Source organism: Lonchura striata, chromosome Z (assembly GCF_046129695.1).
Source record: "Lonchura striata isolate bLonStr1 chromosome Z, bLonStr1.mat, whole genome shotgun sequence".
Classification (NCBI taxonomy): Eukaryota; Metazoa; Chordata; class Aves; order Passeriformes; family Estrildidae; genus Lonchura; species Lonchura striata.
The window spans coordinates 5,557,362-5,583,995 of record NC_134642.1 but is presented as its reverse complement, the minus strand read 5'-3'; the positions used below and the strand labels follow the sequence as shown (position 1 = coordinate 5,583,995).

At 44.4% G+C, this 26,634-nt stretch overlaps 1 protein-coding gene across 2 annotated transcripts in view; it reads left to right on the top strand.

Moving 5' to 3' along the window:
- Positions 1-26,634, top strand: part of ABCA1 (ATP binding cassette subfamily A member 1) — a 92,052-nt gene that overhangs the window by 61,263 nt on the left and 4,155 nt on the right. For both annotated transcript variants that reach the window (XM_021534836.2, XM_021534834.2), the window contains exons 10-47: positions 64-203; positions 443-559; positions 2,777-2,965; positions 3,763-3,968; positions 4,060-4,236; positions 4,843-5,065; positions 5,424-5,645; positions 6,214-6,418; positions 6,935-7,048; positions 7,515-7,686; positions 8,193-8,324; positions 8,842-8,981; positions 9,980-10,117; positions 10,658-10,878; positions 11,295-11,367; positions 11,863-12,065; positions 13,052-13,100; positions 13,773-13,886; positions 14,213-14,364; positions 14,825-14,949; positions 15,322-15,420; positions 16,570-16,759; positions 16,900-16,994; positions 17,312-17,344; positions 17,897-18,002; positions 18,698-18,772; positions 19,173-19,342; positions 20,249-20,426; positions 20,970-21,085; positions 21,172-21,316; positions 22,591-22,714; positions 23,299-23,428; positions 23,562-23,682; positions 23,857-23,919; positions 24,358-24,464; positions 24,867-25,008; positions 26,158-26,292; positions 26,505-26,608. In XM_021534836.2, the coding sequence (XP_021390511.2) occupies positions 64-203; positions 443-559; positions 2,777-2,965; positions 3,763-3,968; positions 4,060-4,236; positions 4,843-5,065; positions 5,424-5,645; positions 6,214-6,418; positions 6,935-7,048; positions 7,515-7,686; positions 8,193-8,324; positions 8,842-8,981; positions 9,980-10,117; positions 10,658-10,878; positions 11,295-11,367; positions 11,863-12,065; positions 13,052-13,100; positions 13,773-13,886; positions 14,213-14,364; positions 14,825-14,949; positions 15,322-15,420; positions 16,570-16,759; positions 16,900-16,994; positions 17,312-17,344; positions 17,897-18,002; positions 18,698-18,772; positions 19,173-19,342; positions 20,249-20,426; positions 20,970-21,085; positions 21,172-21,316; positions 22,591-22,714; positions 23,299-23,428; positions 23,562-23,682; positions 23,857-23,919; positions 24,358-24,464; positions 24,867-25,008; positions 26,158-26,292; positions 26,505-26,608 (5,245 nt within the window). The remainder of the gene's footprint in view (positions 1-63; positions 204-442; positions 560-2,776; positions 2,966-3,762; positions 3,969-4,059; positions 4,237-4,842; positions 5,066-5,423; positions 5,646-6,213; positions 6,419-6,934; positions 7,049-7,514; positions 7,687-8,192; positions 8,325-8,841; positions 8,982-9,979; positions 10,118-10,657; positions 10,879-11,294; positions 11,368-11,862; positions 12,066-13,051; positions 13,101-13,772; positions 13,887-14,212; positions 14,365-14,824; positions 14,950-15,321; positions 15,421-16,569; positions 16,760-16,899; positions 16,995-17,311; positions 17,345-17,896; positions 18,003-18,697; positions 18,773-19,172; positions 19,343-20,248; positions 20,427-20,969; positions 21,086-21,171; positions 21,317-22,590; positions 22,715-23,298; positions 23,429-23,561; positions 23,683-23,856; positions 23,920-24,357; positions 24,465-24,866; positions 25,009-26,157; positions 26,293-26,504; positions 26,609-26,634) is intronic.

Below are 26,634 nucleotides of genomic sequence, written 5' to 3'. Positions count from 1 at the left end.
GCTCTATGTCCTCTGCAGTTGTTGCTGTGCTGTTCAGCCACTCACCTTTGTGCTCTTCTTCAGCACCCTACTGCAATGAGCTAATGAAGAACCTGGAATCCAGCCCGCTTTCCAGGATTATCTGGAGGGCTCTGAAACCCTTGCTGATTGGGAAGATCTTGTTCACTCCAGATACGCCAGCTGTAAGGAAGGTCATGTCTGAGGTAACTCTAACCCTGTCCTCTGATAATGTAGCATTAGCTGTGTCCTCTGGCTGTGCAGCTGATCCTCTCTAGTTAAATTGGACCCAAACACAAATCTAGGAAGGGTTGCCTGCAAAAGCACAGCCTCCCTCATCTCTCACCTCTCATGTGCTTACTGTTGAATGCTCAATACACCCTCTCAGCTCATGATGGGCCTCTGCCAGCTTTTGGAAATAACCTTCCTCTCCTCTTTGTGACAGGTGAACAGGACATTCCAGGAGCTGGGTGTGTTTCGTGACCTCGGGGGAATGTGGGAGGAGATAAGCCCAAAGATTTGGACATTTATGGAAAGTAGTCAGGAAATGGATCTAATTCGGGTCAGTATGCTGTCCTTGCCAGAACCATTGCTGTTGTTTTTTGCAATAAGTGATGAAGTATTTCTTTTAAATGGTGCTTCAGTGCTGAATTGGGCAGATAAATACTATGGATGGGACCTCATCTTGAAAGAGATCTTGATTGTACTGATCTTGCATTATGCTTGGCATTCCTTCCTTCATGGAACAGTCTCCTGCAAACAGGAGCAGTGCACATTTAACACCCAGTTCTAATCTGCCTCTGTTGCAAAATGTAATGTTTTGTCCACAGCATGTAATGTTTTGTCATGAGCACATCACCATGGTTGCTCAGGTGCAGATCTGGGGGGTGGATCTTTGCACCCTGTGCTGATGTCTTTGTAAGCACAGTGATGTAAAAGTAGCATGAAGAAACAGAGGGACCACTGTGGAGTAGTTTTTCCAGCTGTCTCTGCAACATACTTGGTTGGGTATCTCAGTGCACCTTCTTGTGTACAGACACCTCCCCAGGCTGTATAAACCTTGAAATTAATTCCTTTTTTATCCCATTGTAATGCTCTGCTGAATAATCTGTGACCTGGCCTGTTGTACTTCTTCATCAACATGACATACTGGAGCACCAGAGACAGTTGAACAGATTGTTACAAAGCTCAGGCAGAAAGTTGAGGTCCAAAACATTGATTTGCAGTGATGTCCTCTGAAAACCGAATTTTGGTGTTTTTTTTTTTTTTTTTTTTTTTTTTTTTTTTTTTTTTTTTTTTTTTTTTTACTTTATTGAGCCCTGGGCTTTTATGGTTTTATATTTTATGTTAATGCTGTTGCCTCTGGTAGTCAATTATTTATCTTCCCAGCAATCTGGTCTTTTCTGTACTGGTGTAGTAACAGCAACCCCTTTGTTGTCACCCGTTGACATTCACACAATCAGGATTTCTTCATTGTCAGTGCCTTGGCAGCTCCCAGGGAGCATCCCCTCCAGTTGCCATGTCTCTGGGTTGACTGGCCATCACCTCTCAGCTCTCTGAGTTGTACAATCTGTTTGGTGTATTTCTTCCTGCTGAGGGAAAGTGCTTTGCTTGCCCATCTCTGCCACTTCTAGCTTGATGCTAATGTGCTAATGTAAACTTCAGGAAGAGCAGCACGTGCCCCTAGGGTTAAGGAGCTTTAATGCTGGACTTAAACAAGATGAGGTTGAGCCATTTCCCTGCATACATGGTAGCAGAAGTTAACCATGGAGACCAGAGGAGAAGAGAGCACAGCACATCCAATTCCTGTGTGCTTGGATTTCCTTTTTGTATGTTTTCCTTTGCTAGCTTGGTCTGTTCTGTTTCTCCAGTTTGCAAAGTTGTTTTTGTATGACCCACTACTTTCTGGCTTGCTGGTAACAGAGTATGGGGAAGCGCTTTACCTCTCTTTCATTTTTGTTGTGGCAAAAAAATCCACTTCCTGTTCTTAATCATAAGGATTTTTGCAGTTTCCTCTCTTGTGAAGGTTTTTTGTTTTATCTCACTGACTTCAGTTCAACTATATAATTTACAATCCCTGTTCCCTTCCTGCCTGGCCTTATATCATCTGCCCAGTGGACTGTTTTCTGCTTCAGTACATTTGTACGAGGCACTGTGCATACAGTAGCCTGTCCTCAGAAAGCTAGCAGTTAAACCAGGTGAAGAAAGCACTGTCCCAGACAGGAGGACAAAGGCTGGACATCGTGGCTGTACAGGGCTGCTTCAGCTAGCCCTGATGGCACAAAAGCAAAATACAAAAATCACCTGGCCTTTGGTGGTGGTATTTCTGCTCAGCACAGTGACTGTTGAGCCTTCAGCCGTGCCTCAGTCGCTCTCCATCCCAGCCAGGAGGTGAGATTTTTCTGGGAGAAGTGAGTAGAGCTAGGCACCCAATACTGGGCAAATGCATTTCTGCTGAGCCGGCACCTCCCTCCCTCTTGCCAGGTTTGTGTGTGGGGTGCAGAGCTGTGCATGGCTCTCTGCTGCCCTCTCCTTGGGAGAGGGGTGGCAGGACTTGGAGGCAGACAGCCAGCCTGCAAAACACACCAACGTGGTGTAGCTGTACCTCTCAAAGGGAAGTTGAGGGCAAGGACTGTGCTGATCCCCTCAGTATGACAGAGGGCCTCCACCTGCACCTTTTTAACAGCTGTTTTCCTTGTAGTGCTTGTCTTCGCTATGAAAGAGGAATCTAACATTACTTCTCACAACTATTTCTTCTTTGAAAATAAAACACCTGCAGACGTTGCTGAAAGGCAAAGCCCTCTGGGACCTGCACTTGCCAGCTTCCAACTGGACAGTGGAGGATGTTGCCCGTTTCCTGTCAAACAGTCCAGAGGACTTTGAGACAGAAAATGGCTCTGTGTACACCTGGGTGGATGCCTTCAATGAGACAGACCGGGCTATCCAGACCATCTCCCGCTTCATGGAGGTGAGATCCTGTTATTGTAGGCAAGGCTCTGGGGGAGGGCAGCAGCTTGATCTCCACTCATGCAGTTGGGTGTTCTGAAAAGGGAAGACAGGTGTTCCTCCATCCATTTTCTGGATACAACCAGGATGTAGGAATCTAACTGAAGGCCTTGTTTTTAAGTTTTTGCTTTTGTGACTTTGTGTGGTTTCCTGCTCTTCTGTTACTGACTGAAATCTGCAGCTGTCTCCAGCAGTGTAGCAGCTCATACTTCAGTCTGGGGTTTAGCTGGGGGTTGTGGTGAAGCTAGCAGCTGCTTCAAACTGAGGGAACAAAATTAGTTCTACTTTTTGCCTCATCCTCATTCTGGGAGATGAGTGCAAAGAGAAACAGGCCACGGCTTGTTAAGGGCCTGATCCAAAATCTTCAGGTCACTCCATTGATGTTTAGAGGCTTTGAATAATACTTGATTTGTTGGTAACAGACTAAGTAAGACTATTTATGGAAACTGATACTTGGATGAGTTCCTGTTGGTAATACTGCAGTGCTAGCTAACCTCTTGTACAGAAAGTGTCTTTGCTGGGGTATTTCTCAGTGATACATGTTTGGTAGGTGACTGACAAGCAGGAAGCAATGGCAACTCTTTCAACTTGCTGGGCTACAGCAAACCATTGCAAAATAGTCTGATGCTGGTGTCTTTTTTTTGGGCATGACGTTGCCCTTGGAGTGTTTGCTTCTTTCCCTCCACCCCACAACTGAACAAAGTACATTATGATTTGGCACTGTATCCCATAAATGCTTCCAATTCTATCTCTGTCTAGTGTGTCAACCTGGACAAACTGGAGCCTGTGCCCACAGAAGTCCGGCTCATTAACAAATCCTTGGAACTTCTGGATGAAAGGAGGTTCTGGGCTGGCATAGTCTTCACTGGAATAGTTCCTGAAAGCACAGACCTTCCTCAACATGTGAAATACAAGATACGCATGGACATTGATAATGTGGAAAGGACCAACAAGATCAAGGATGGGTGAGCCCTGAAATGTGCCGTATGATCAATTTCTTACAAAGGACGAGGCGAGGAGGATTTCTAATGGAAAGGTCTTGTTCCCTTGGTGCAGGTACTGGGATCCTGGTCCCCGTGCTGACCCCTTTGAGGACATGCGCTATGTCTGGGGAGGCTTTGTCTACCTGCAGGATGTGGTAGAACAGGCCATCATCAGAGTTCAGACAGGCACGGAGAAGAAGACAGGAGTTTATGTGCAGCAGATGCCCTACCCATGTTATGTGGATGACATGTATGTATGCAGGCTGCTTCAAAAAGTCCCAGGAGGAGGAGCTTGGGAGGCATGGGATTTTGTCACTCCTCAGGCACAGTTTTTGTCCCAGTTATCAGTGAGGAGGCAATCTCCATAGTGTTCCTAATCCCTAGAATTAGGGCACCCACATGGAGGATTTATAACATGTAAAGACTTGCGGAATCCTGCCTGGGAGAGGGACTGTGAGTACTGGAGCTGAACATACACAGCACCTTCCTGAGGTGTGACCATATCCTCACACCTGATGCAAGCAAAAAATATCACTGGGAAAAATCAGACAGGTAGGCACAGGAGAGGGGAAAGAGGGCAATTGAGAGCAGTCCCTAGGCAAGGCAGATCTTTGCACCCATTCTTCCACTGAGTGACAATTGCAGCTCCAGCTCTCACTCCTAACTGGTGATATGCTCTAAACCCATCCACCTCACCTCATGGTGAGACAAGGATCCTGTCAGGCTTTGCACATCAGCTACTTTGTGCAGTGAAGCCTTAGCTGTCACCATGCTCTGCTAGCTCTTGAAGTGGTATCTGAAGTTGCAGTAATGTTTCTCACTTGGTCATCCTGGCTTCTTTCCTTCATTTTCACAGATTCATGCGTGTCATGAGCCGCTCCATGCCTCTCTTCATGACACTAGCTTGGATCTACTCAGTGGCTGTGATAATTAAGGGCATTGTGTATGAGAAGGAAGCCCGGCTGAAAGAAACAATGAGGATTATGGGACTTAACAATGGCATCCTGTGGTTAAGCTGGTTCATTAGCAGCCTTGTCCCTCTCCTGATGAGTGCAGGACTGCTGGTGCTGATCCTGAAGGTGAGTTGCCTGGTTTGGCCTGTGGCAGCAGATTCTAGAGCCTTTAGAGCCTGCTAAGCAGTGGTCTCCACTGACACACTGGGGAGGAGTTTGTTGGGCATGTCTTGTTGACCAGTTGCTTTTTGGGAACAAGATTTTGGAACAAAAGGACTGTGTGGCTGAAAACAGTAGGAGCAGATGTTGTGGATTCAGTTCTCTTGAAAAGATGCCTCTGCTACTGCCTCACTTCTGGGAAGGCTGTTGTGCAAATTGCAGGAAGCCCTGCCTCCCCTGAGCAGCAGCTCTGCAGAGCTGCCTGTAACAGAGGTGCCTTGGAGAGTCCTTTCAAAACCTTATGCACTTGTTGTTCTCTTGCCAGATGGGGAATCTGCTGCCTTACAGCGATCCTAGTGTGGTATTCATTTTCCTCTCGATCTTCGGTGTTGTGACCATCATCCAGTGCTTCCTCATCAGCACCGTCTTCTCCAGGGCCAACCTGGCAGCTGCCTGTGGGGGCATTGTCTACTTCACGCTCTACCTGCCTTATGTGCTGTGTGTTGCCTGGCAGGACCACATCAGCTTCTCACTCAAGATTTTTGCAGTGAGTTTTGATGAAACTTTCCTGGGCACTGGCTCACCACCACTAGGGCACTCAGCACCTGGACATGGTTAGAAGGGGGGAAGTAGCAATGGGAAGTTAATTTTCAGTGTAAGAGTCTAACAGGGCTGGGCTTGATAAAAGGGTTTACTAAACCTGGTAGAAGCTGCTGGGAGGGTTTTGTTGCCTTTGGTAGTGGGTAATGCAGCTGGACTAAGCTGCCTTGATCTCTGTACAACCAAATGTGCACACTGAAGGAACCACCTGCCTTTCCTCTGCACAGCTGTCTGGAGAAGGGTGACGTGGCAACCTGTTCCCTTGCAGGAAAATCCAAAGCGTAAGGGAAAGACGATACAGAAACTAACAATTCTGGGTGGAGGTCCAGTAGAGATTTCGGGCCTCTTGGAACCTAGACCAAATCTGCCACTCTGTATCTGCAAATACAGTGATAGTCTGTGGAACTTGGACTTTTCATATGACAATGTCCCTTATTCTTGTGCTACAGCTGAGATGGCTAGTTTGAGAGTATATGTAAAAAAACTCAGTGTATGTTCATGCCTCCCATTTTCAGAGCCTGCTGTCTCCAGTAGCCTTTGGTTTTGGTTGTGAGTACTTTGCCCTGTTTGAGGAGCAAGGAGTTGGTGTTCAGTGGGACAACTTCTTTGAGAGCCCATTGGAAGAAGATGGCTTTAGCATCACCACATCAGCCGTCATGATGATGTTCGATACCTTCCTGTATGGAGTCATGACCTGGTACATTGAATCTGTCTTCCCAGGTGAGGTGTACTTCTGAGGGAAAATCATATCTTAAGGCTCTTAAATAAATCCTTTTGTCCTTTTCACTTGGTAGGGTGCAAATTTTGCCCATTTTTAAGCAGAGCTATGTAAAGGTCATAGAGCAGAACCAGCATCAGAGCAAGGTTGTTGCTTGCTGCTAGCAGTGAATGTTGCCCAGCACAGAAGCATGACCCCATTCTGGGCTGATTTAGCTCCAGAAGCTTTGCTGTACTTCACTTTTTCCCTCCTCTTAAGTTCATGGTGCTGCAAGAGAGGATTTGAGTGTCAGTACCACATGTGCTCTTAAGTACCTTTCAGCATAGGGTTTTTAACCCTAAAGTGAAGTTAGATATCTCTTACCCAGAGTCTGTAGTGTCTTCATATAGAAATATTTCTCCTTCGTCCTGCTTTGTCTGGAGGTTTACTGTGGGTGGAGTACTTCCCTTCTTGTCCTGAAAGCTAATTAAAGAAAAGGGACAGATGCACTCAGTCTCATGTAATGCTTTTGTTTTTAGGCCAGTATGGGATTCCCAGACCCTGGTACTTTCCTTTCACAAAATCATACTGGTTTGGGGAGGAATCACAGGACAGGCAGCAGCCCCATCTTGACCAGAAGGGGTCTTCAGAAGGTAAGTGCTGAACACAGAGCCTTTCTGAAGTAGTGTTAAGGTCTGCCTTTTTCTGAATGAGAGTCCAAGGACAACAGGAGCAGTACTGGAATGGATAGGTGAAATTGGTCACCCTTTTGTTATCACACTTTGGGTGTTGTTGATCAGGTGGGTGCATCCAGGTAAACCCAAAATACTTTGCCCACTTGAGTGCAGCTGGGTACTCCAGGCTCATGCAGTTGAGAAGTCCTTGTATTTTTGCTGAGTCTGATAAAACTGGAGATCTCCAGCTCCCATATTAGCCCAGGAGAGAGAAAATAGCTAAATGACAAATTCTGTGGAAGATTCCTCTCTCTGAGGAAGAAAGTGGTCCGTTCTTCATATAGCTCATTCCTTCACAGGCTTGGGGGAATATGATGTCTATTAAAACTCCCATGCAATTTCTGTTCAAACCTATCATATTTCTCTGCTTTGTGTTTTCTTCCAGTCTGCAAGGAAGAAGAGCCGGTGCATCTGAGTCTTGGTGTTTCCATCCAGAACCTGGTCAAGGTTTACCGTGATGGCAAGAAAGTTGCTGTAGATGGTCTCACGCTTAACTTCTATGAAGGACAAATCACCTCCTTTCTGGGACATAATGGAGCAGGGAAAACCACTACCATGTAAGAACAAAATTATGATTTAAGACAGTAAGGAAGTGACTGAATATGCAACTCCTATCCATATAGTAGAGGTAGCCATAGGACTGCAGTGTGCAAGCTGGTGCAGACTAGAGTGCCTCTGCTGATATAGTCTACTTGTGGTGCTGCCTTACAGATAAAGGAGTTTGGAGCCACAAGGGGTTCAGGTTGAGGCTGGGTCAAATGAATCTGTAGGCAACATTTTGTAGTAACCCCATGATGTGGTTCTGACTTACCAGTGAAAGAAAGGAAGTTGGTATTGAAAGAACAGGAAGCTTTTAGAGGAAAAAAAATCTTTCCTTCGAGCAGCCATGTGGGTGCTCTTTGATACCAATGGAGCTGATTTGATTTATTTGAAATCCATTAGTGAGATGTTTTTCAGGCTACTTTCTTGATATGGGATTCCCCAGGGTTTCCACCTCCTCTTAATTCAGCTTTCCACCATTTCCTAGTGCGGAACCTGCTGATCTGTTCTATTTTTCTTTCAGGTCCATTTTGACTGGCTTGTTCCCCCCAACTTCGGGTACAGCCTTCATCCTGGGCAAAGATATCCGCTCTGAGCTTAGCACCATCAGGCAGAACCTGGGTGTATGTCCACAACACAATGTGCTGTTTGACTTGTGAGTATCATCTGGGAGACACAGAACTTGTGCTATCCAACAGATGTTTGGGTTCTCTAGGGTACAGCAGTGGGCATTGGCTTTACAGTCCCCCTTCTGTGTGTGCATGGTGCGAGACAGTGGGGTGGTGTGGGACTGGTGCAGGAACATTCTGTTCATTAGCACATTCCTAAGTGCCTGGGAGTGATCAGCAAGAGCTTACACTTTCATCTTTCATGTCTGTTAATAATGTACTCCACTCAGCTAGCCAAGTGTTTCCTGGGTGCCTAGTGATTCGGGTTGTTTGTGGTACTGTCAAGCACCCTTAAAAAAGGATTACTTACATAGGTGCTGAATAGAGCCACACCCTGAAGTCAGGCCCAAACTGAGTGCACCCAGTCTGTGACTCCTTCCTGAAGCCTCAGCCTTAAAATATGTTTTCCTGAGAAAACAGAAATGCCTACAGTAATGCTCATAAAAGGGACGAATCCCAATATGGTGCTTTCAACTCTGCCCTGAAGCTGTATTTGTTCCCTAGGCTGACTGTAGAGGAGCACATCTGGTTCTATGCTCGGCTCAAAGGGCTGCCAGAAAAGAAGGTGAAAGAGGAGATGGAGCAGATGGCGACAGATGTTGGTTTGCCTCACAAACTGAAAGCTAGGACAAGCAAGCTCTCTGGTAGGTTCAGATCTTCCACATTTCTCTGCCTCAGAAACATTCCACTGGCTTTTGCAGATGCTGTGTTATAGACCTTGATGGGCTCCTGCAATTATATATAGACTACTATAAGTCAGTTATTTATATAAATACCTAATCAGTGCATTTTAGTAAACATCACAATCTTGCACAGTCTTAAGCTATCTAATGGCCATAACAAGTCTCTGACTTTCTCAGAGTATTTTGTATTTTTTTCCATCACGGTGTGGTTCAGCTGCATTTGCTGTGTGTTGTCCAAAGCTTACTAATATATTTGGGGGTTATGAGTTTAGGTGAGAGTAGCTTGGGACCATGGTCTACAAGTCTCTTGCTGTTTGTGAACTAAACATGCATTCCTTATGCTGACTTCTGCCCCTTCAGTTGGTGACCTGGAGTGCCCTTTTCCTTTGTTCAGCAGGGGAAGAATTCCTGTGTCAGTCTGTGCCAGATGCTAGAGGGACTGACATGCCTTTGTCTTACTTAAGTATCAGTACAGACTGCACATTTGACTTCAGGGAGGGAGAGCAGATGACCACAGTTGACTTTAGTACTGAGGAATGCAATATAATTCCTTGTTTTTGCCTCTGGAGCACTTCCATGGAAGGGGAATCTCATGGGGACTTTTTTCTCCAGTGCAAGCTCTGGAGACCTGTGTTCCAGATCCCCAAATACGCTCTGGCCTCCAAGCTGGCAATTTGCTACCCCTGGTGCTGAGACAGTATAATTCAGTTAGGGAAGGGCATGCAAGGTGTGGTTCCCTGCAGTAGGAGGAGAGTTTGACTCTGCTGAGGAAAAACTATCCAGATGAATTATCCACTGTCCAGAAAGTTGTGGGACCCTGAAGGCCTGAAACAGCAGCAGTACTTATTCTCCTCACTCTGCTTTCTCTCAGAGAGCTTATTATTCACCATACTGCAAGTATTGCTGTTCCACTCATCTCTGCATCAGCCTGAACACCTCTTTCTTCTTGTGGCTCACAGGTGGCATGCAGAGGAAGCTCTCTGTTGCCTTAGCTTTTGTTGGTGGCTCCAAGGTTGTCATTCTGGATGAGCCTACAGCTGGGGTGGATCCTTATTCTCGCAGAGGAATATGGGAACTGCTTCTGAAGTATCGGCAAGGCATGTCATCTTCTTCTTTACTCTTAATAAATGTATTGTGGAAGGCAAAAAAAATCAATCTGATTCTTGACTGTTCTCGAAATAGCAATGTGTCTTTGCAAATTTATTGTTGGCTGCACCAAGGAATTAACAAAGATCATGCAGGACAAGGATGCTCAGATCTCTTGTCTGTATATCTTTCTCCTCCTATTCATGTCAGAATTTATGAACAAACTTTTTTTACTGGGTTATGATGGAGGGCAGGTAAATCAGAAAATGACCCTTGGTGTTCAGCAATGTCCTGTTCTGCTTCATGCAACCAGCCTTGCAGACATGAAATTAAACCTGCCTTTGCTGAGCATGAAAAGAACCAGCAGACAGTGGGGAGAATAAACCCATGACAGCAGTTGTGAATCTTCTCCATACTCCTTGTTCAAAGGAGACAAAATTGTGGCATCAACCTCCCATCCAGCTTCACGGCAAGATGCAGATGATTGTGGCTCTGGTGTGGCAGCACAGGTTTGTTTGACTTGCAGCCACATCTTTCTTGCTCTCTTCCAGGTCGCACCATCATTCTCTCCACACACCACATGGATGAGGCAGACATTCTGGGGGACCGGATTGCCATCATTTCTCATGGCAAGCTCTGCTGTGTTGGCTCTTCCCTCTTCCTGAAGAACCAGCTGGGAACAGGCTATTATTTGACCCTGGTCAAAAAGGATGTAGATTCTTCTCTGAGCTCCTGCCGAAACAGCAGCAGCACAGTTTCCTATCTGAAAAAGGTACAGCTGGCCTTTTCTGCTCATGTTTATTCTTTCTTCATGAAATCTTAGGCTTTTTGGAAGCAGCAGCTAAGATTTCCTATGGTAGAATGCCTCAAAGGAAAATCCCTTGTTCTTTGATAAAAGTGTTATTTGCCTGGTGGGTACTGTGCCAGACCATGTCTGGTTAAACTGTTGTGTGAGATATACATCCCCATTACAGTTTCTTTCCATACTAGTAGTCTCAAGCTGATCAGAGAGATATAAAAATAAGTGAAGTATACTTTAGTAACACTCACTTTTATATCCATTAGCCTTTTGCTGTGCTATGTCACCATCTGCAGCATCTAGCTGGATTTACTTAGCATGTAGCATCTGCTGGGCCCCATTTTGAATAAACAGCAGGAAATAATGTTTGTCTTCTCTTTTGTGACCAGGATGACAGTGTCTCCCAGAGCAGCTCTGATGCTGGCCTTGGCAGTGACCATGAAAGTGACACATTGACAATAGGTGAGGAAAAATATTTAAGATTGAATCCCAGTTGACATTGCTCTATAGCTGGCACTGGACAGTTTCCTTAATACTGTTGCTCCTATGTAGCTACAGTCTTGGGGAAATTATTAAATTCACAGTGATGGTATTTTAAATATTGGAATGCATTTCTTGAGTGAGCCATTTTGAATTCAAGCTGTCCTGAGATATAATAAGCAAATATTATGTAGTTGTGTGGCCTGTTAGCAGTATAAAATGTTGGTGAGCTGTACATCAGTGATTTTTTTGCAGGTCTTCCAGCAGCATGTACAAGTACTCCCAAGTTCTGCACATAAAAAGTATAGTCAGGCTTTTATAAAATTAAAAAGAAATGGTACTTAATGGAAATGATCTTCTTTCCAGAGATCTCCTATTTGTTCTTTTCTTCTGGCAGGATTTTTAAGGCTGAGCTCTTTTTTCCACATAATGAGCAGTAACCAAAACAGAACTATCTTTTACATTTGTTTTTTGTAGATGTGTCTGCAATTTCAAATCTCATTACAAAACATGTTTCTGAGGCAAGACTGGTGGAGGACATAGGTCATGAATTAACCTATGTCTTGCCATACAAAGCTGCTAAAGAAGGAGCTTTTGTGGAGCTGTTCCATGAAATTGATGACCGTCTTTCTGATCTTGGCATTTCCAGCTATGGCATCTCGGAAACCACCCTGGAGGAGGTTAGTGAGCTGCTGATTCTTGTTTGTCTTAAACTAGGCAGAAGGAATCATGTCAAAATTAAGAATGAGATGAAGCCTTATTGCTTCCTGTAAAAATTGACAGAACAGGCAGCTTTGCATTCCTCTCCAAAATGGATTGTCTTCTGCCCTGTGTAAGAGTGTGCTCATAGAGATGTGCAATAAAAATTGAGATGTGGTACGGACAAGCAAGGACAGGTCATGTGTGTTCGTCTGCACTTTGCTGCGATATCATGTGTAGGTTGGCCCCTGATTTTGCTGCTAATATCTCTGTTATTTTTAATATGCTTCATGTTTCATTTAACTGAAAACATACATTTCAGTATTAGATACATACATTATGCAAACAATTTAGACATATGACCTTGTCAGGGGATTTTTATGGTTTCAGGGTTTGTTCTATGTGTCTGTGTTCCAGCTTCCAAGTCTCTCTCTTTTATCACAGAAGTATCAAACACATTATCTCTGTAGAATCTTTGTTTATTTTTAAAGAATGATAAGGGAAACTGAAACAGTGGTGTTCTCACTTAACTGAGGTTGCCCTCTAGGTCCCACCTAGCTGTGAAGACCTTGGTTGTTATCTGCAATTTGAAAATGGGTTATTTCTGGGTTAGGAGAGTCCATGAATCAAGCTCTGTGAAGGTGCCTATTCAAGCAATAGCTGTTAGACTTTGGGAAATACGAGATTCACCAATTTTAGTTACTAGGTCTGCTTCTGAGACACAGGAAAGAGCTTATGTTTGAGATGGCCTGAGAACCTATATTGGAAAGGGGGAACAGCTGGTAGCAGTCTGGCTCCTGGAAACTGGAGAGAAGCCACAAAGTTCATATCTCCGTCATGCAGAGGATAAACTCAGTATCCTCAGTTCTCTCGTAGCACCTGCCAGTCTCACATGGCATCTTCTGAAGCAGTACCTACAATATCTATCCTCTTTTGATTTTCACTGAGACTTATCATTCCTTTTCAGATCTTCCTGAAAGTGGCTGATGATAGCGGTGTGGATGCTGAAACCTCAGGTGAGTGTAGTTATTCCCTACAGAAGTGACACATACCAAGGTATGACAGAGCCTGATTGAAACTGAACTGAAGCTCTTCTGTCCTAGGATTTTTAATGACCTGAAGTAGCTGGATTTAGTGTATTTAGTGCATGATTTTATGTGCTGTAAAGGTTAATTTACTCAGTTAGTAGCATATTTATTTTGTAATAGTGAAGAGTTTCTGTTGTTTGAGTATATTGCAAATTACTTGACTGTCACTGTTGTCTGCTCTGAAGAGCTCCTGACACATCAGACCATAGCAGGGTCCAAATTACTTTCTGAGAGCAGACCACTGCACTGAGTGCTCATAAGAGCAAATTGCACTTTGGGTAGCCACATGACTACCATGTGGACAGTGACATTTTTCTTACAATGAGAGCAACCTGCTCTCCTGGGAGAAAAACCAGAAAGGTGTCAAGTACACAAGAAGAAGCTTCTGGGACATCACAGAAAGCATAGTGCATAAAACCTGACCTATTGCAGAATTACAGTCTTGCTTTTGTTTTTACCTGCACTGAAGTCACTCCAAATCAGTCCTTCAGTTTGCAAATGAAAGATGTGTAAAATGAAAATTATATTGCTTTGTTTTTTCTGGGGATGGCTGGAGATTAACTGAAGCAGTTCAGCTAACCATAACTGCATTATTTTCAGATGGTACATTGCCAGCCAGAAGGAACAGACGTGTGTTTGGAGACAGACAGAGCTGCCTTCGTCCGTTTACAGAAGATGATGCATTTGAGCCTAATGACTCAGACATAGATCCAGGTATTGCTGGGGTTCAAGCCTGTTTTCTTTCTGTGTATGCTCTTTCATGTTATGAGTACTGCAGATCTGATAGCTGAGTCTGCTAAAAGAGTGGTATTTGCCTTTAGAAATAGTGAGCAGTGCAGGATGCACAGCCTGCTCAGTCCTCCCATTCAAAGCTCAGACATAAGGAAGAAAATACATTCATGTAAATTTCTGTTGTTATTGCTGCTGACTATGTTTGGGTTTTTTTGGTGAGTGAGAGTGGCTGCTCCAGCCATCACTGTGTGTCTTCAGCACAGAGAGCATCTCTGAACTTTTGAATGACGGTCATTTCTTCTTGCTAGCAGAATCCAGAGAGACAGACCTTCTCAGTGGTGTGGATGGGAAAGGCTCCTACCAAATGAAGGGCTGGAAGCTCACCCAGCAGCAGTTCATGGCTTTGTTGTGGAAGAGGATGCTCATTGCCAAAAGAAGCCGGAAGGGTTTTTTTGCCCAGGTGAGAGCCTCCAACATGAGCAAAGTCCCTCATCAGGGACAGCTCTGGACTGTGTGTTGCAGTCCGAGTTGATGGTGGGCTAAAAACCTCAGGGGAATGCAGATAACCAAAATTAGCATTTGCTGCACATAGGGGCAGAAGTGAACCACTTTCCTGTGCAAGTGAAAGGAGTTGCATGATAAACCATGCGATTACACTATTCTTGCACAGCAGAATGTAATTTTTCCCTTGAGAATAGCATTTGCAGCTAAATCCTCTGCAGCCTCCAACATGAGCAAAGTGAATTCCCTGACTGAATGCCAAGATCGATCTTGCATTGGTGTCTAGAACTGCTTTGGTGTGAATAGCAAAGGTATCCCTGGGAAACTTGGAAAATTCCAATAATTGAATCATATGTAACTCCTGGTGCCTCTGGAAACATTTGCTTATAAAAAGGATGTGTTTTTTCTTACAATTTCAGATTGTGCTGCCAGCTGTCTTTGTGTGTATTGCTCTCATGTTCAGCCTGATTGTTCCTCCTTTTGGGAAGTATCCCAGCCTGGAATTGCAACCCTGGATGTATGATGAGCAGTACACTTTTATTAGGTATGTTTTGTCTGGCCTATGAATTATCTTATTTGTGAACTTGAGTTACTGAGTTCCTTAACAGGTTGTTTTGGGTTTTGTGCTAATCTCAGAAGCACATTTACAAAAAGAGTTGTTGTGTCCTCTTCTTTGACCTTTAAATGCCAGCTCTAAGTAGAGGCAAGGCCATATCCATTTCTAAATGGTGCAATGACTCTCCTAATAATACTGTGTACAAAGACTTGGCATGTGTGTGTGCTCTTAGGCCAAGCATTCTTCAAGGGCAAATTCCCGCCCACATCTTTCACTGTGCTCTTGGACTTGCTCTGTTGCTTCTTTTTCTGTTTGCTTGTCATCATGCTGATTTATAGTGTTTTTCTGTTGTTGCCATAGCAATGATGCTCCAGAAGATGCAGGCACTCACAAGCTTTTGGATGCCCTTCTTGATAAGCCGGGGCTTGGGACACGCTGTATGCAGGGACATTCCATCCCGTAAGTAGAACTGGAACAGGAAGCACATCCCTGGTAGCTCTAGCTGACTTAGTAATGCATGGCAGAACAGAATTTAAGCCAAAACAGCTGCAATTATGTTTAGTTTTTCTGCTCAGAACATGTTTAAAAGTTGCCAGCCCTCAGTCTGGTGAGGAAGTTGAGGTTTAAGTGCAAGTCCTTGCTGGTAGAGATGGAAAGGAGAGAGCAAATGACTCAAGTTACTGTTTGGTCCCAAACATGGTAAAGGACCTATTTATGTTGCAGGATGTTGTTGACTGTAGCTATTCCCACTCCACAATCCTTTGTTTCCAGCTGCATTAGAAACCTGAGTTAGCACCCCACAAACACCAGCAGAAGGAGTGGAGAGCCAGACAGCGTTTGTTGTTTCCTAACTCTGCCACCTGACTTAGTGCATGGCCTTGGGCAAGTCACTGAAGATCTAGTCTGAAAATGTAGAAGAGCTATACACTCCAAGAGTCCATGATGGTGTGTCCAGAAGATCTGCAGCTCACGTTCACACGATGATGGGGAGGGAGGCAAGGTGTCTGACATAATGGCCAGTGGTGCAAAGTAAGCTGCATCCTTCATAAGAGGCATGAAAGCTGAGCTATTCCACTCAATGGACTATGGGGAAAAAGCTGCACACTGCTGCCTTGGGAAGAGCAGTTTTAGTGCCCCAAAGGCAGAAATATATCCAAGGAGTTATACAAGAAGATTGTCTGCTGTGATCTTAAAATCATAGGATATCTTGGGTTGGGAGAGACACATGAGAATCATTGAGTCCAACTATCTGCTCCTCAGAGGACTATTTTAACTAAACCATGTAACTAAGCACATTTTCCAGATGCTCCCTGAACTCTGGACAGTGTACCTGCTTGGAGTGAAAGAAATCATTTAATTATACTGCAAAGGGGTGAGTGTCTGGCCCTACAGTGTTGGCCAGCCTCAGTTTCTTTGGTAGTGGGATCTGTTAAAAGCTGCAGAGTCTGATCTATTGCTCTGAGCTGTTTGTCTCTGTGAGGTCATGCTCCTTTGAGAAACACACTGCCTCTTCTGGGACTGTGGAGTGTGATCTTTAAATCTCTTGTAAGCAAAGGCCATCATATTTGTCTTAAAAACTGCTTTTTTCTTGGTTCTTTCCAAACACAGGGACACTCCTTGCACTGTGGGGCAGAAGGAATGGACCACAGCTTCAGTCCCAGAGTCAGTACTGGACATCTTCCTGAAAGGCAACTGGAGCATGCAGAATCCTTCCCCATCTTGCCAGTGTAGCAGTGAGAAGATCAAGAAGATGCTGCCTGTATGCCCCCCTGGTGCAGGCGGCCTGCCACCCCCACAGGTAGGAGGGAGCTCAGTGGTCCTGCAGTGGAGCAGAGTGGCTAGGTGTGATTCTTGCATGCAGCATTGTACAAGATTTATTCCACTCAGAACCTGTGTTTTCTGATGACCACTTATCTGTGTTTCCACTGGTGACGCCAGCGTGAGCAAGACACAGCAGACATCCTCCAGAACCTGACAGGCCGCAATATATCAGACTACCTGGTGAAGACCTATGCGCAGATCATTGGGAAAAGGTAACTACTGAACACTCCCCCTTCCCTCCCTGACAAACACTGCTTGCTCTATGGGTGATGCACAAATCAGGCAAATAAACCTGGGCAGCCCAAACTATTCAGTAGTGAGCCAAATCCTCAGCTCAAGTGATGTTTCTGCTCTGTGTGTGATTGTGTGCTGACCCTCATAGGCAGATTATGGGGGAAGCCTAGGGATTACACCGAAGAGGATGTGAGAGGCTATTGCACTCTTCCCCAGCCATGTGCCTGCAGCTTTGTTAGGTCTGTCTCTGCTCTGATTCTGTGTATTATATATCAACTCTTTTTTCTCTCTGCAGCTTAAAGAATAAAATCTGGGTGAATGAATTCAGGTGAGTTACTGCATTTTCGTTAGCTTGTATATGTCCACTAAACTTTGACCATAGTTTTAGCAGAACACATGCACCCTGCTTTGAGTTGGTGTTATAGGACTCTTAACTGCCAGATATTGGTGGAAGATGTTTAACAATAAGCTGGGACAACCCCAGAACACTGGACAGTATGTCTGCATTATGCAGAGAGCAGTCTTGAAAAGATTTGCATGACCAGCATGCTAGTACTCTATTCTGTGAGGTGCTATTCTTCCAAGCCAGGGTAGCAGGGTTGTCCTGCTTTGCTGGAGTAGAGAATAGCTGCCTTTCGACAGCATGATGAGCAAATAATGATATGAGTATTTAACCCCAGAAACAAAGAGTAGAAGGCTTCATGGCTAAGCAGCCATGTAGGAGAATAAAAGTTATCCCTTCATATAAGAGTGGAGAGTGCTAGCCTTGGGTGTACTGCAGGAAGAGGAAACACAGACATGGAGGAGGGATAAGGAGTAGCATTTTGTGGAGGTCCATGAATGGTCATGTTTTAGCATCACTTTCCATCTGAACTTCCAGGTATGGTGGCTTTTCCTTGGGAGCCAGCAGTTCTCTCGTGCTTCCTCCAAGTCATGAAGTCACTGATGCCATTAAACAAGTGAAGAAAATTTTGGAACTGGCCCAGGTGAGCAGTTTTCCCCCATAAGCCCAGGATGCAGTAAATACTGAGTCTTGTCACTTGGAGATGACTTGGAAGCCATAAAATGAGAAGTATGTGTATGTTAGCTGTGTCCACTGACTTGTCCCCACTACCTCTGAGATCTCCCAGGCTGCTGTCTGGGAGTATCAGAAGGTTTGAAGCACACTCAGCTAAAGCTTATCCAGCCCATGTTGCTGATGTGGGTTCTGCCCAGCACCATCTGCAAGCCAGTGGGGATTGCAGACATCTGAATGTTTTGTGGCAGGACAGGGTGGGCTGTCTTGTGGTTGCTGCCATTTTCAAATCCTCAGTTGAACCTTCCTGTGCTGATTCTGCCCTGGCTCAGAAGAGAATTTGGGCCACTGTTTTCCTCTGAGACTGCCAGCCTGCAGGCTGCAATGTCTCTGAAGGTTGCATGCAACTTTGGTTAATATGTTTTGCTGGGGAAAAAGCAGGCATAAGACTGACCCTTCTTACCAGTCAGACTACAGAAAGGGAAAGGGTGAAGGGAAACCACAGTTACTCAGCCTTCTTATCACCTCCAGTTTGGTGGGTAGAGGCTGTTGAGTTGGCAGAAAACTGTCAGAGCTGTGAAAAACATTGTGTAGTCTCTGCTAGACCTCAGAGCATGAATAAAGGTATTCTTAGAGGGGAAGTAACTGTCTCTTTGCTGTTTGCAGGGGAGTTCTGGGGATCGATTTCTCAACAGTTTATCAAGTTTCATGAAAGGCCTGGATACAAAGAACAATGTGAAGGTAAATTAACTAATCCTCATTTCTGTGTCTGATATTTGAAGCTCTGGTGACTTGGAGTCACAGCAGTTTGTCTTGGAAAACTTCGTAGACCAGAGTTTTCTGTATTTGCTAGTAGAATAAATGTAGCTTGTAGTTTTATATGGGCTTCCTCAAAATATGTTTCTTGTGTGGAGTCTAGGCCTAAATACCAAAAAGAGTTCAGCGCTGGACCAGTGATAGCTTCCAGCAGCCTCTTGTGTTTACTGATTAAACTGTGTGTTCAGCCCCTCAGCAAGCTAGCTGGAATGATGTGGAAAAAAATAAGCCCTGAACAGAGGAAGGGATGTTCTGCAGGGCTTAGGAAGCTTTTGGGTAGCTGGTGTACCTGGTGCCTTCCTGATGCTGATGTGGTTTCTTGTAGGTGTGGTTTAACAACAAGGGCTGGCATGCCATTGCATCCTTCCTGAATGTGATCAACAATGCCATCCTTCGGGCCAACCTCCAGCAGGGTGAAAATCCCAGTGCTTATGGGATCACTGCCTTCAACCACCCACTGAACCTCACCAAGCAGCAGCTCTCTGAAGTAGCTCTGTAAGTTGTGACATGAATATGGATGGGTTTGGGCTTATTGCTGATGTCTGCAAACAGGCAACATGGGAGGTTTTGGATCCACTCAGTAGCCTGTGCCATTTAGGCTCTTAACATGCAGGACTTATTTCCTCTGGTCTGGGCAATTTGTTCTGCTGAGAACTTGCTGTTGAACAGCTCTGCTGTACAAACTTCCTCTGTCCTGGAGTCTCTGGAAGCTGCAGTTCTTAAGAACCAGTACGTTTCACAAATCAGACCTTCTGTAACTCTAGAAAATCCCTTTCAGCCACCTTCAGAAAGGTGTCTGACCATAAATAAGGTCATTCTTTTGTCCCCAGCATTTGATTAGGAACCACTAATAGGTCCTGTTGCATTTTGCCCACTGTCTCAAGCTGGGGGGCACACAGTAATGCACAGGGTTAACTTCAATGAGGCATTGACTAGTCTACTCCCAGTACGATCAGAGTCAGAACTTGTTATCTGTGTGCATATATGTCCTTCTATCCATAAAACAGTGGCAGATAATGGGCAGATAGTTCTCAACTCTGAATCAACACCAAGAAAAGACAAACTCCAACAACCCCTGGAAATTGATTATGTGGGAAACAAAGTGGTGGTAATAAGCAGTCTATTGTGCTGAAGTTATTAACCAGTCTGCAGGTTGTGATGCTGCACTTGAGATGCCAACAGACTGTGTATGTTTCCTTTGCTATATGGTTGGAGAAGAGCTGTGCAGTTAAGAGAATCTTGCATGGCAATTCTTTACTCAGGATTCTGAGTATGAAGACAGAATAATGACAGCAGAAGAAGAAATAATTTCTGCCTTGCCCTGCATGAGCTGCTTCATTTCTTCTCAAAGGAGCCAGTACCAGCATACAAACAATTTGCTTTTTTCCTTTTTTTATCCAGGATGACCACCTCTGTGGATGTCCTTGTGTCCATCTGTGTGATCTTTGCCATGTCCTTTGTTCCTGCCAGCTTTGTGGTTTTCCTTATTCAGGAACGTGTCAGCAAGGCTAAACATTTGCAGTTCATCAGTGGTGTGAGGCCTGTGGTCTACTGGCTGGCCAACTTTGTGTGGGATATGGTAAGGACTTAGCCTGGGCTAAACTATCCTCTGTTCTGTTTTTCCAGGGTGTCTTGAAGTGCACAGTGCAGTTTGTTCCAGTGGGCACCACGTTATTTCAGTGAATAACAAATGTGACTATGACTTTTGTGTTTAGTCTCATGGTGCAGTGCTTCATCTCAGTGGATCAAGGAATACAACAGAGGATGGAAGGACAACCATAAGCTCAATCATTAGCATTTATTATGTCACTCTAAAATACTTGCCTAAAAGTGTTTGCTTGTGTAGCCCCTTGTTCTGCTCTGTCCAAAGCAAGTTTTCTCAACCCGTGGCATCTGAAACCTCTGAGAGTCTCCTGACTGCTTCTAGAGGGACCAAGAAATGTGAATTCATATGTACTCTATTATGGTTCACACATATGACACTTTTAAGAGTCTCCCATTGAAAACAGCTTTGGGAACACTGAAATGTTTTGAAAACTATTGGAATAGAGCAGAGAAACACCCCTCATTTTTTTTATATAATCTGAAAAGAAATCTAAAGTCATGTTTTTTCACCTTCCAGTGCAACTACATTGTTCCAGCCACACTAGTTGTCATCATCTTCGTCTGCTTCCAACAGAAGTCCTATGTATCCTCCTCCAACTTGCCTGTGCTGGCTCTCCTTCTGTTTCTCTATGGGTAAGGAATTTCTTATCAGAGGACAACTGGGAGGCCCTTAGACTTGGACAATCCTTACCTGATGCTGCTGCCTTTTCTCTTGCCAGGTGGTCCATCACCCCTCTCATGTATCCAGCCTCCTTTGTGTTCAAAATCCCCAGCACGGCCTACGTTGTGCTGACCAGTGTGAATCTCTTCATTGGCATCAATGGGAGCGTGGCCACCTTTGTCCTGGAGCTCTTCACTGACAATGTATGTTTTTTCAGAGGCTCCTCACTGTCTTGTGCTGCTGCAGTCTGGTTCCATGGTGCCTTGAGTAGTCAGATCTCCAGAAAAACTAGACCTTGTACACATTAGCTTCAGCAGCAGTGTAAACACAGGTTCTGGTGGAAATGCATTAAAGCCCCCTGTAGAAAGGTTCACAGAATAGTTAAGGTGGGGAAGGAGCTCCTGAGATTGTCTAGTCCAACCTTGGAGAAGGATCAGCTGCAGCAGGGTTTGCTTGGCCTGTTTTTTCATAGTGCGGGGCCAAGGTCAAACCACTAAGAACAGGTTGCTCAGGGCCATTAGTATTTAACATTTTCAGAGAGAGACTCCACAGTCTCTCTGGATGACTTTTTCCACTTTTCAGTCATTCTTAGGATGAAAAAAAAATTGTAATTTTCTTACGTTCAAATAGAATTTTTTGTATGTTCTTAATGAGGGCATTTTCCATCTACAAAGGCCATTTAATCACCCAACCATTTAGTTGCCCTAAATTTTGCCTCATATTGTAGATAACCTCTCTAGCCATGTTGGAGAGCTTATGCACTTCACTTCAGTTTTTCAGCACCAGATGCCTCCTGGGGAAAGTACAACTTCCTCTCATACTTGTAGACAGCACAAAATGTCTGTTTGACCCACAGTGGTGTGAAATGTTCCTTGTTGGGAGGAGGCTCAGGAGACACCATGGGAGTTGTTCATTGTGCCTCTTCCTGTGGGCATAAGGGCACAGTCCTTCATGATGGTTCCTTTTGTTACAAAGCCTGTTCTAGCTCAGTAAAAATGAGTACATGCTCAGAGATGAGTACCTGGCAGAACAGGAACTCAGGGTGCTATCAGTTCAATCCATGGACTAAGCCAGCTGGAAGACAAAAAAGGAAAAGTATTAGAGCTGCCAATATGGGATGGGGGGAACTCCCTAGAGCCACTGACATAACCAGCCTGTTCAAGTTAAACTTCCCTGTGTCCTCAGCCAACGGCCTTTTTGCATATCATTGTTTGCAGACACTGCCTTTTAGACTGTGAGTGTTTGGAAAAACCTTTAATTGCAGTTTGCTTGTGTTAATAGCATTGTGAACAACACAACAACACTGACTATCTGGAGGAGCCGGGGCCCTGGCTCTTGGGAGAACATTTCTAATTTTTGTGGGGTTGCAGTGTTGGGAAAGGGAAGGAGGGGTTAGTGACAATATGGGCCACTCTTGGAAGGTGGTGGCTGCTTTTTGCTCAGCTGGCTCACGGGCACTTGAATTTTTTCTTAACAGCAACTGAAGGACATCAATGACATCCTGAAGTCTGTCTTCCTCATCTTCCCCCACTTCTGCCTGGGCCGGGGACTCATTGACATGGTGAAAAACCAGGCTATGGCTGATGCTCTGGAGAGATTTGGTAAGTGAAATTGTGTTTCACACAGGCAAAAGGATCAGAGAAATCTAGAGTCGGCTCCAGACAAGCTCATCTAACTTTTCAGGAACTCAAAGTGCACAATTTGCAGCACAGACCTGGTCAAACATGGCAAGTCATAGCCTTCCACTCTTGCTAAGAGAAACTGGTAGATAGATCCAAAGAGTTTAGAGCTGAGAGCATTAAATAAAAATGCATAAAGACAATGGTATGGATGTCATTAGGCCTAGTCTAAGGAGTGGCTGAGGTTCTGGAAAGTTGGATGGTTTTTTTTCTGGCATGCAGATGTCAGATCTGAGTCATAGTATTTCCGTGCTTCACTACCCTTTTGGAAAGTTGGGCTATCTCTTTGGCAGACTGAATTATCTGGGCCTTAGTCCCAACTTTGCTACAGTAAAAAATGTGCATGCAGCCCCAGCTGGCCCCCTGTGTGGTCTAACCCTTCCCTCCTGCAGCTGGCTGATCACCAATTGTCCCAGTGCCCAACTTGGTGAGCTCTGCTGGAAGAAATGCTAGCCTGCTGCCCTTGCTCTGGAAAAGTGATTGTGCTTTTAATCTCCTATTGGCAGGAGAGAATCGTTTTGTGTCCCCTCTGTCATGGGACCTGGTGGGAAGGAACCTCTTTGCCATGGCAGTAGAAGGTGTGGTGTTTTTTCTCATCACAGTGCTCATCCAGTACAGGTTCTTCATCAAACCCAGGTAGGTTGTCTTCTCTATTGCGCTGCTACAGGCAGGTGAAGTTTTCGTTGGTGTCACCTATGAAATGGGGAGAATATTACCTATGAAGGCCATGTCATTTTCTGCTAAGGCTTTATCATGTTGCTTTCTTCAGGCCTGTCTATGCCAAGCTGCCTCCTGTGAATGATGAAGATGAGGATGTAACCAGAGAGAGGCAGAGGATAATAAGTGGAGGAGGACAGAGTGACATTTTGGAAATCAAGGAGCTAACCAAGGTGACAGAACTTCTGAATTGGTACTTGTTGACACAAAACTATGCAGTTCAGTGTGCCTTATCAGAGGAATTTAGTGGGTTCAAAACTGGATCAAGTTGGGAGTACTGCAGATGTAAAGCTCTGATTAGAATTTTTTGGCAGTGTCCTTCTCATTCTTTTTTCTTATGGCTTCAGATTTACAGAATGAAGAGAAAGCCAGCAGTTGACAGGATCTGTGTTGGAATCCCCCCTGGGGAGGTAAGCTTATTTGTTAAATGCATTATTTTGCTATTAATGCAGTATTTAGGAACCACAAGACAGGGTAGAATAAGATCAAAACCAGAGAAATGTTCAAATTGCACCACAGGAAAGGAGAAGCTGAAGCAGTTTCTGGTTCTATGTGTCTCTGCCTTTGAAGAAGATACTTAACTCTCAGTGTCTGGGACCAGAAGCCAAACTCCAGTATGCGAGGTTTGGCAAAGATGAACTGCAGTGACTGTGTATCAAGGTGACATCACAGTTTGTTCATCTTCCCAGCCTAAATAAAAGCAAGAACTTTTTTTTTTCCTAGAAATTGACTTAAGAGTCCCTCTAGCTGTTCTGAAGGTCAAGTTTGCTTCTTCCCATCTTGCCAGTACTGAAAATGATGCAGTTGGATCCTGTTCTCAAATACACTGTGCTCATTTATATCCCCAGTGTTTTGGACTCCTGGGAGTAAACGGTGCTGGCAAGTCATCTACTTTTAAGATGCTAACTGGTGATACAGATGTGACGGGAGGAGAAGCTTTCCTCAAAGGAAACAGGTGAAACACAGTGCATATTTTCTCTGCTTTCTCCTCTAGTTTTAACAGCTTTTTTTTCAAAACTCTCAAAACATTAAAACTCTCTTCCACTTTTCCTGTTCACAACTCCTGGCATCTGTTTCAGCCCTTGTTTGAGTCTGGTAAAGTATGTCAGTGGCTTAGGAAAATTGATTTAGTTTGGTAGTCATTGCTGTAACGGCTCTTCCAAGTTTAAGTATCATTTTATAATAAAAAGGAGGGGAAAAAGGAGAGAGATAAAAATCAACTTGTTCAAAATGGACTTCTATGATCCTGTATTTTTGTTAGTTCAGTAATTCCAAAAACACTGTTTCACACTGTTTTAACATCTAAAATAGCAGCATATGCTCATGAAATCCTAACAAAGGCTTTTTTCTTTTACAGTATCTTGTCCAACATCCAAGAAGTCCATCAGAACATGGGCTACTGCCCACAGTTTGATGCTGTTAATGAACTGATGACAGGGCGAGAGCACTTGGAGTTCTTTGCACTCCTGAGAGGTGTTCCAGAGAAAGAAGTCTGCAAGGTAAAAGAAACACCACAGGACATACCCCAGTGACCAATTTGCAAGTTCTTGCTTGCATGCATCCTCCCTGCAACTCATGTAATGCCATGATGTGAAGCTGTTGGAGATTTTGTATGGTGAAATCTGTCCCCCTTTCCTTCAGGGAAACCCACGAGTTCCCTTGTTTTTTCAGTGTTGCCTGGAAAAATGTACTAAATGGAAGGGCAGATAATTTGGGTCCTGTGTTCTCATAGTGAATGCTCTTCTCCACTGAACAACTTTTTTCTTTAAGAATTTAAGGGCTGTGGATCTGCAGGTCATGCAAAACCTCACTTGCTGTTAAGTGTTAATTCTTTAATGTTCCCAGAAAAAAACACTCTACAGCTTAGCAGAAGCTTTGTGCTGAGTTTTAAAAGCTTTCCAGTTGATCGTGGTGCATCATTAAAATGCTGCTATTTCAGCATTCAGATGTGAGGTGACACTAACAGTCTTTAGGCAGTTCTGTTTCCTGGAATTAAAGAGTTTTTACTGTATGAGACCTGAGTGCTCTAGGTAAATGATATCTAGGGTATGTCCAAGTAGCTGGAATCCTTCTGTGAGGGTAGATGTGATGGGTGGAAACTGAAATCTCCTTCTAAGATTGCTGCCGTGTGATGTTCTCACCAGCTCCATATAAGAGGGGACTCAGTTCTGGGTGTGATTCGACTAGTAGCTGAATCCCTTCCCCATAACACACTGCAGGGCAACAATGCTTGCCTGCTGGCACTATTAGGGACACTTCTGAACAGCAAATGAAATTCCGTCTATCCAAAGGGCTAAGATGCACCACGGTGTGAGGGCTGTGGGTCAGCAGTGTCCATGTCCCTACTGTAAACCCACAGTAATAGGAAAGCTCACTGAGGCTGGTGCTGCTAAGAGCATGAAACTGTTGGTTAATGTGGCTCAGTGGATGCCACATTCATGCCTGTTTGATTTTTTTAGGCCTCCTGGGGACAGGGTTACATATATCCCGATCCAGAGGTGCACAGGGTGTTTCAAAACCCGTTTCCATGCCATTAGATCCTCAGATGAGTGGCCCTTCTGAAAGCTGCTTTTGAAACCAAAACTTGTAAGAAAAATCTCTTTGTGCAGATGTTGCTATGCTTATTGGTGTTGTGCTGTCTGTCCTAGGTTGGTGAGTGGGCAATTCGGAAACTAGGCCTTGTGAAATACGGAGAAAAATATGCTGGGAATTACAGTGGAGGGAACAGACGCAAGCTTTCCACAGCCATTGCTCTCATTGGAGGGCCACCTGTGGTGTTCCTGGTGAGTCTGCAACCTTTGCTCATCAATATTTTTATTGAAAAATAGAAAAACAGAAAAACATGTTGAAATGAAGACTAATTAAAAATCCGGTGCATAAATTATTTGCTTATTTTCAATGTTTCCATAATCAGGAATGGACAGGCCATTTCAAAGATGATGTATTTTACATTAGAATGTAGAAGCATAATGTGTTCTTTGTATACCTTTTGTAGGATGAGCCAACAACAGGGATGGATCCCAAAGCACGTCGCTTCTTGTGGAACTGTGCTCTGAGTATAATCAAGGAGGGGAGATCAGTGGTGCTTACATCTCACAGGTAAGTAGCAGCCCACTTGTGCCATA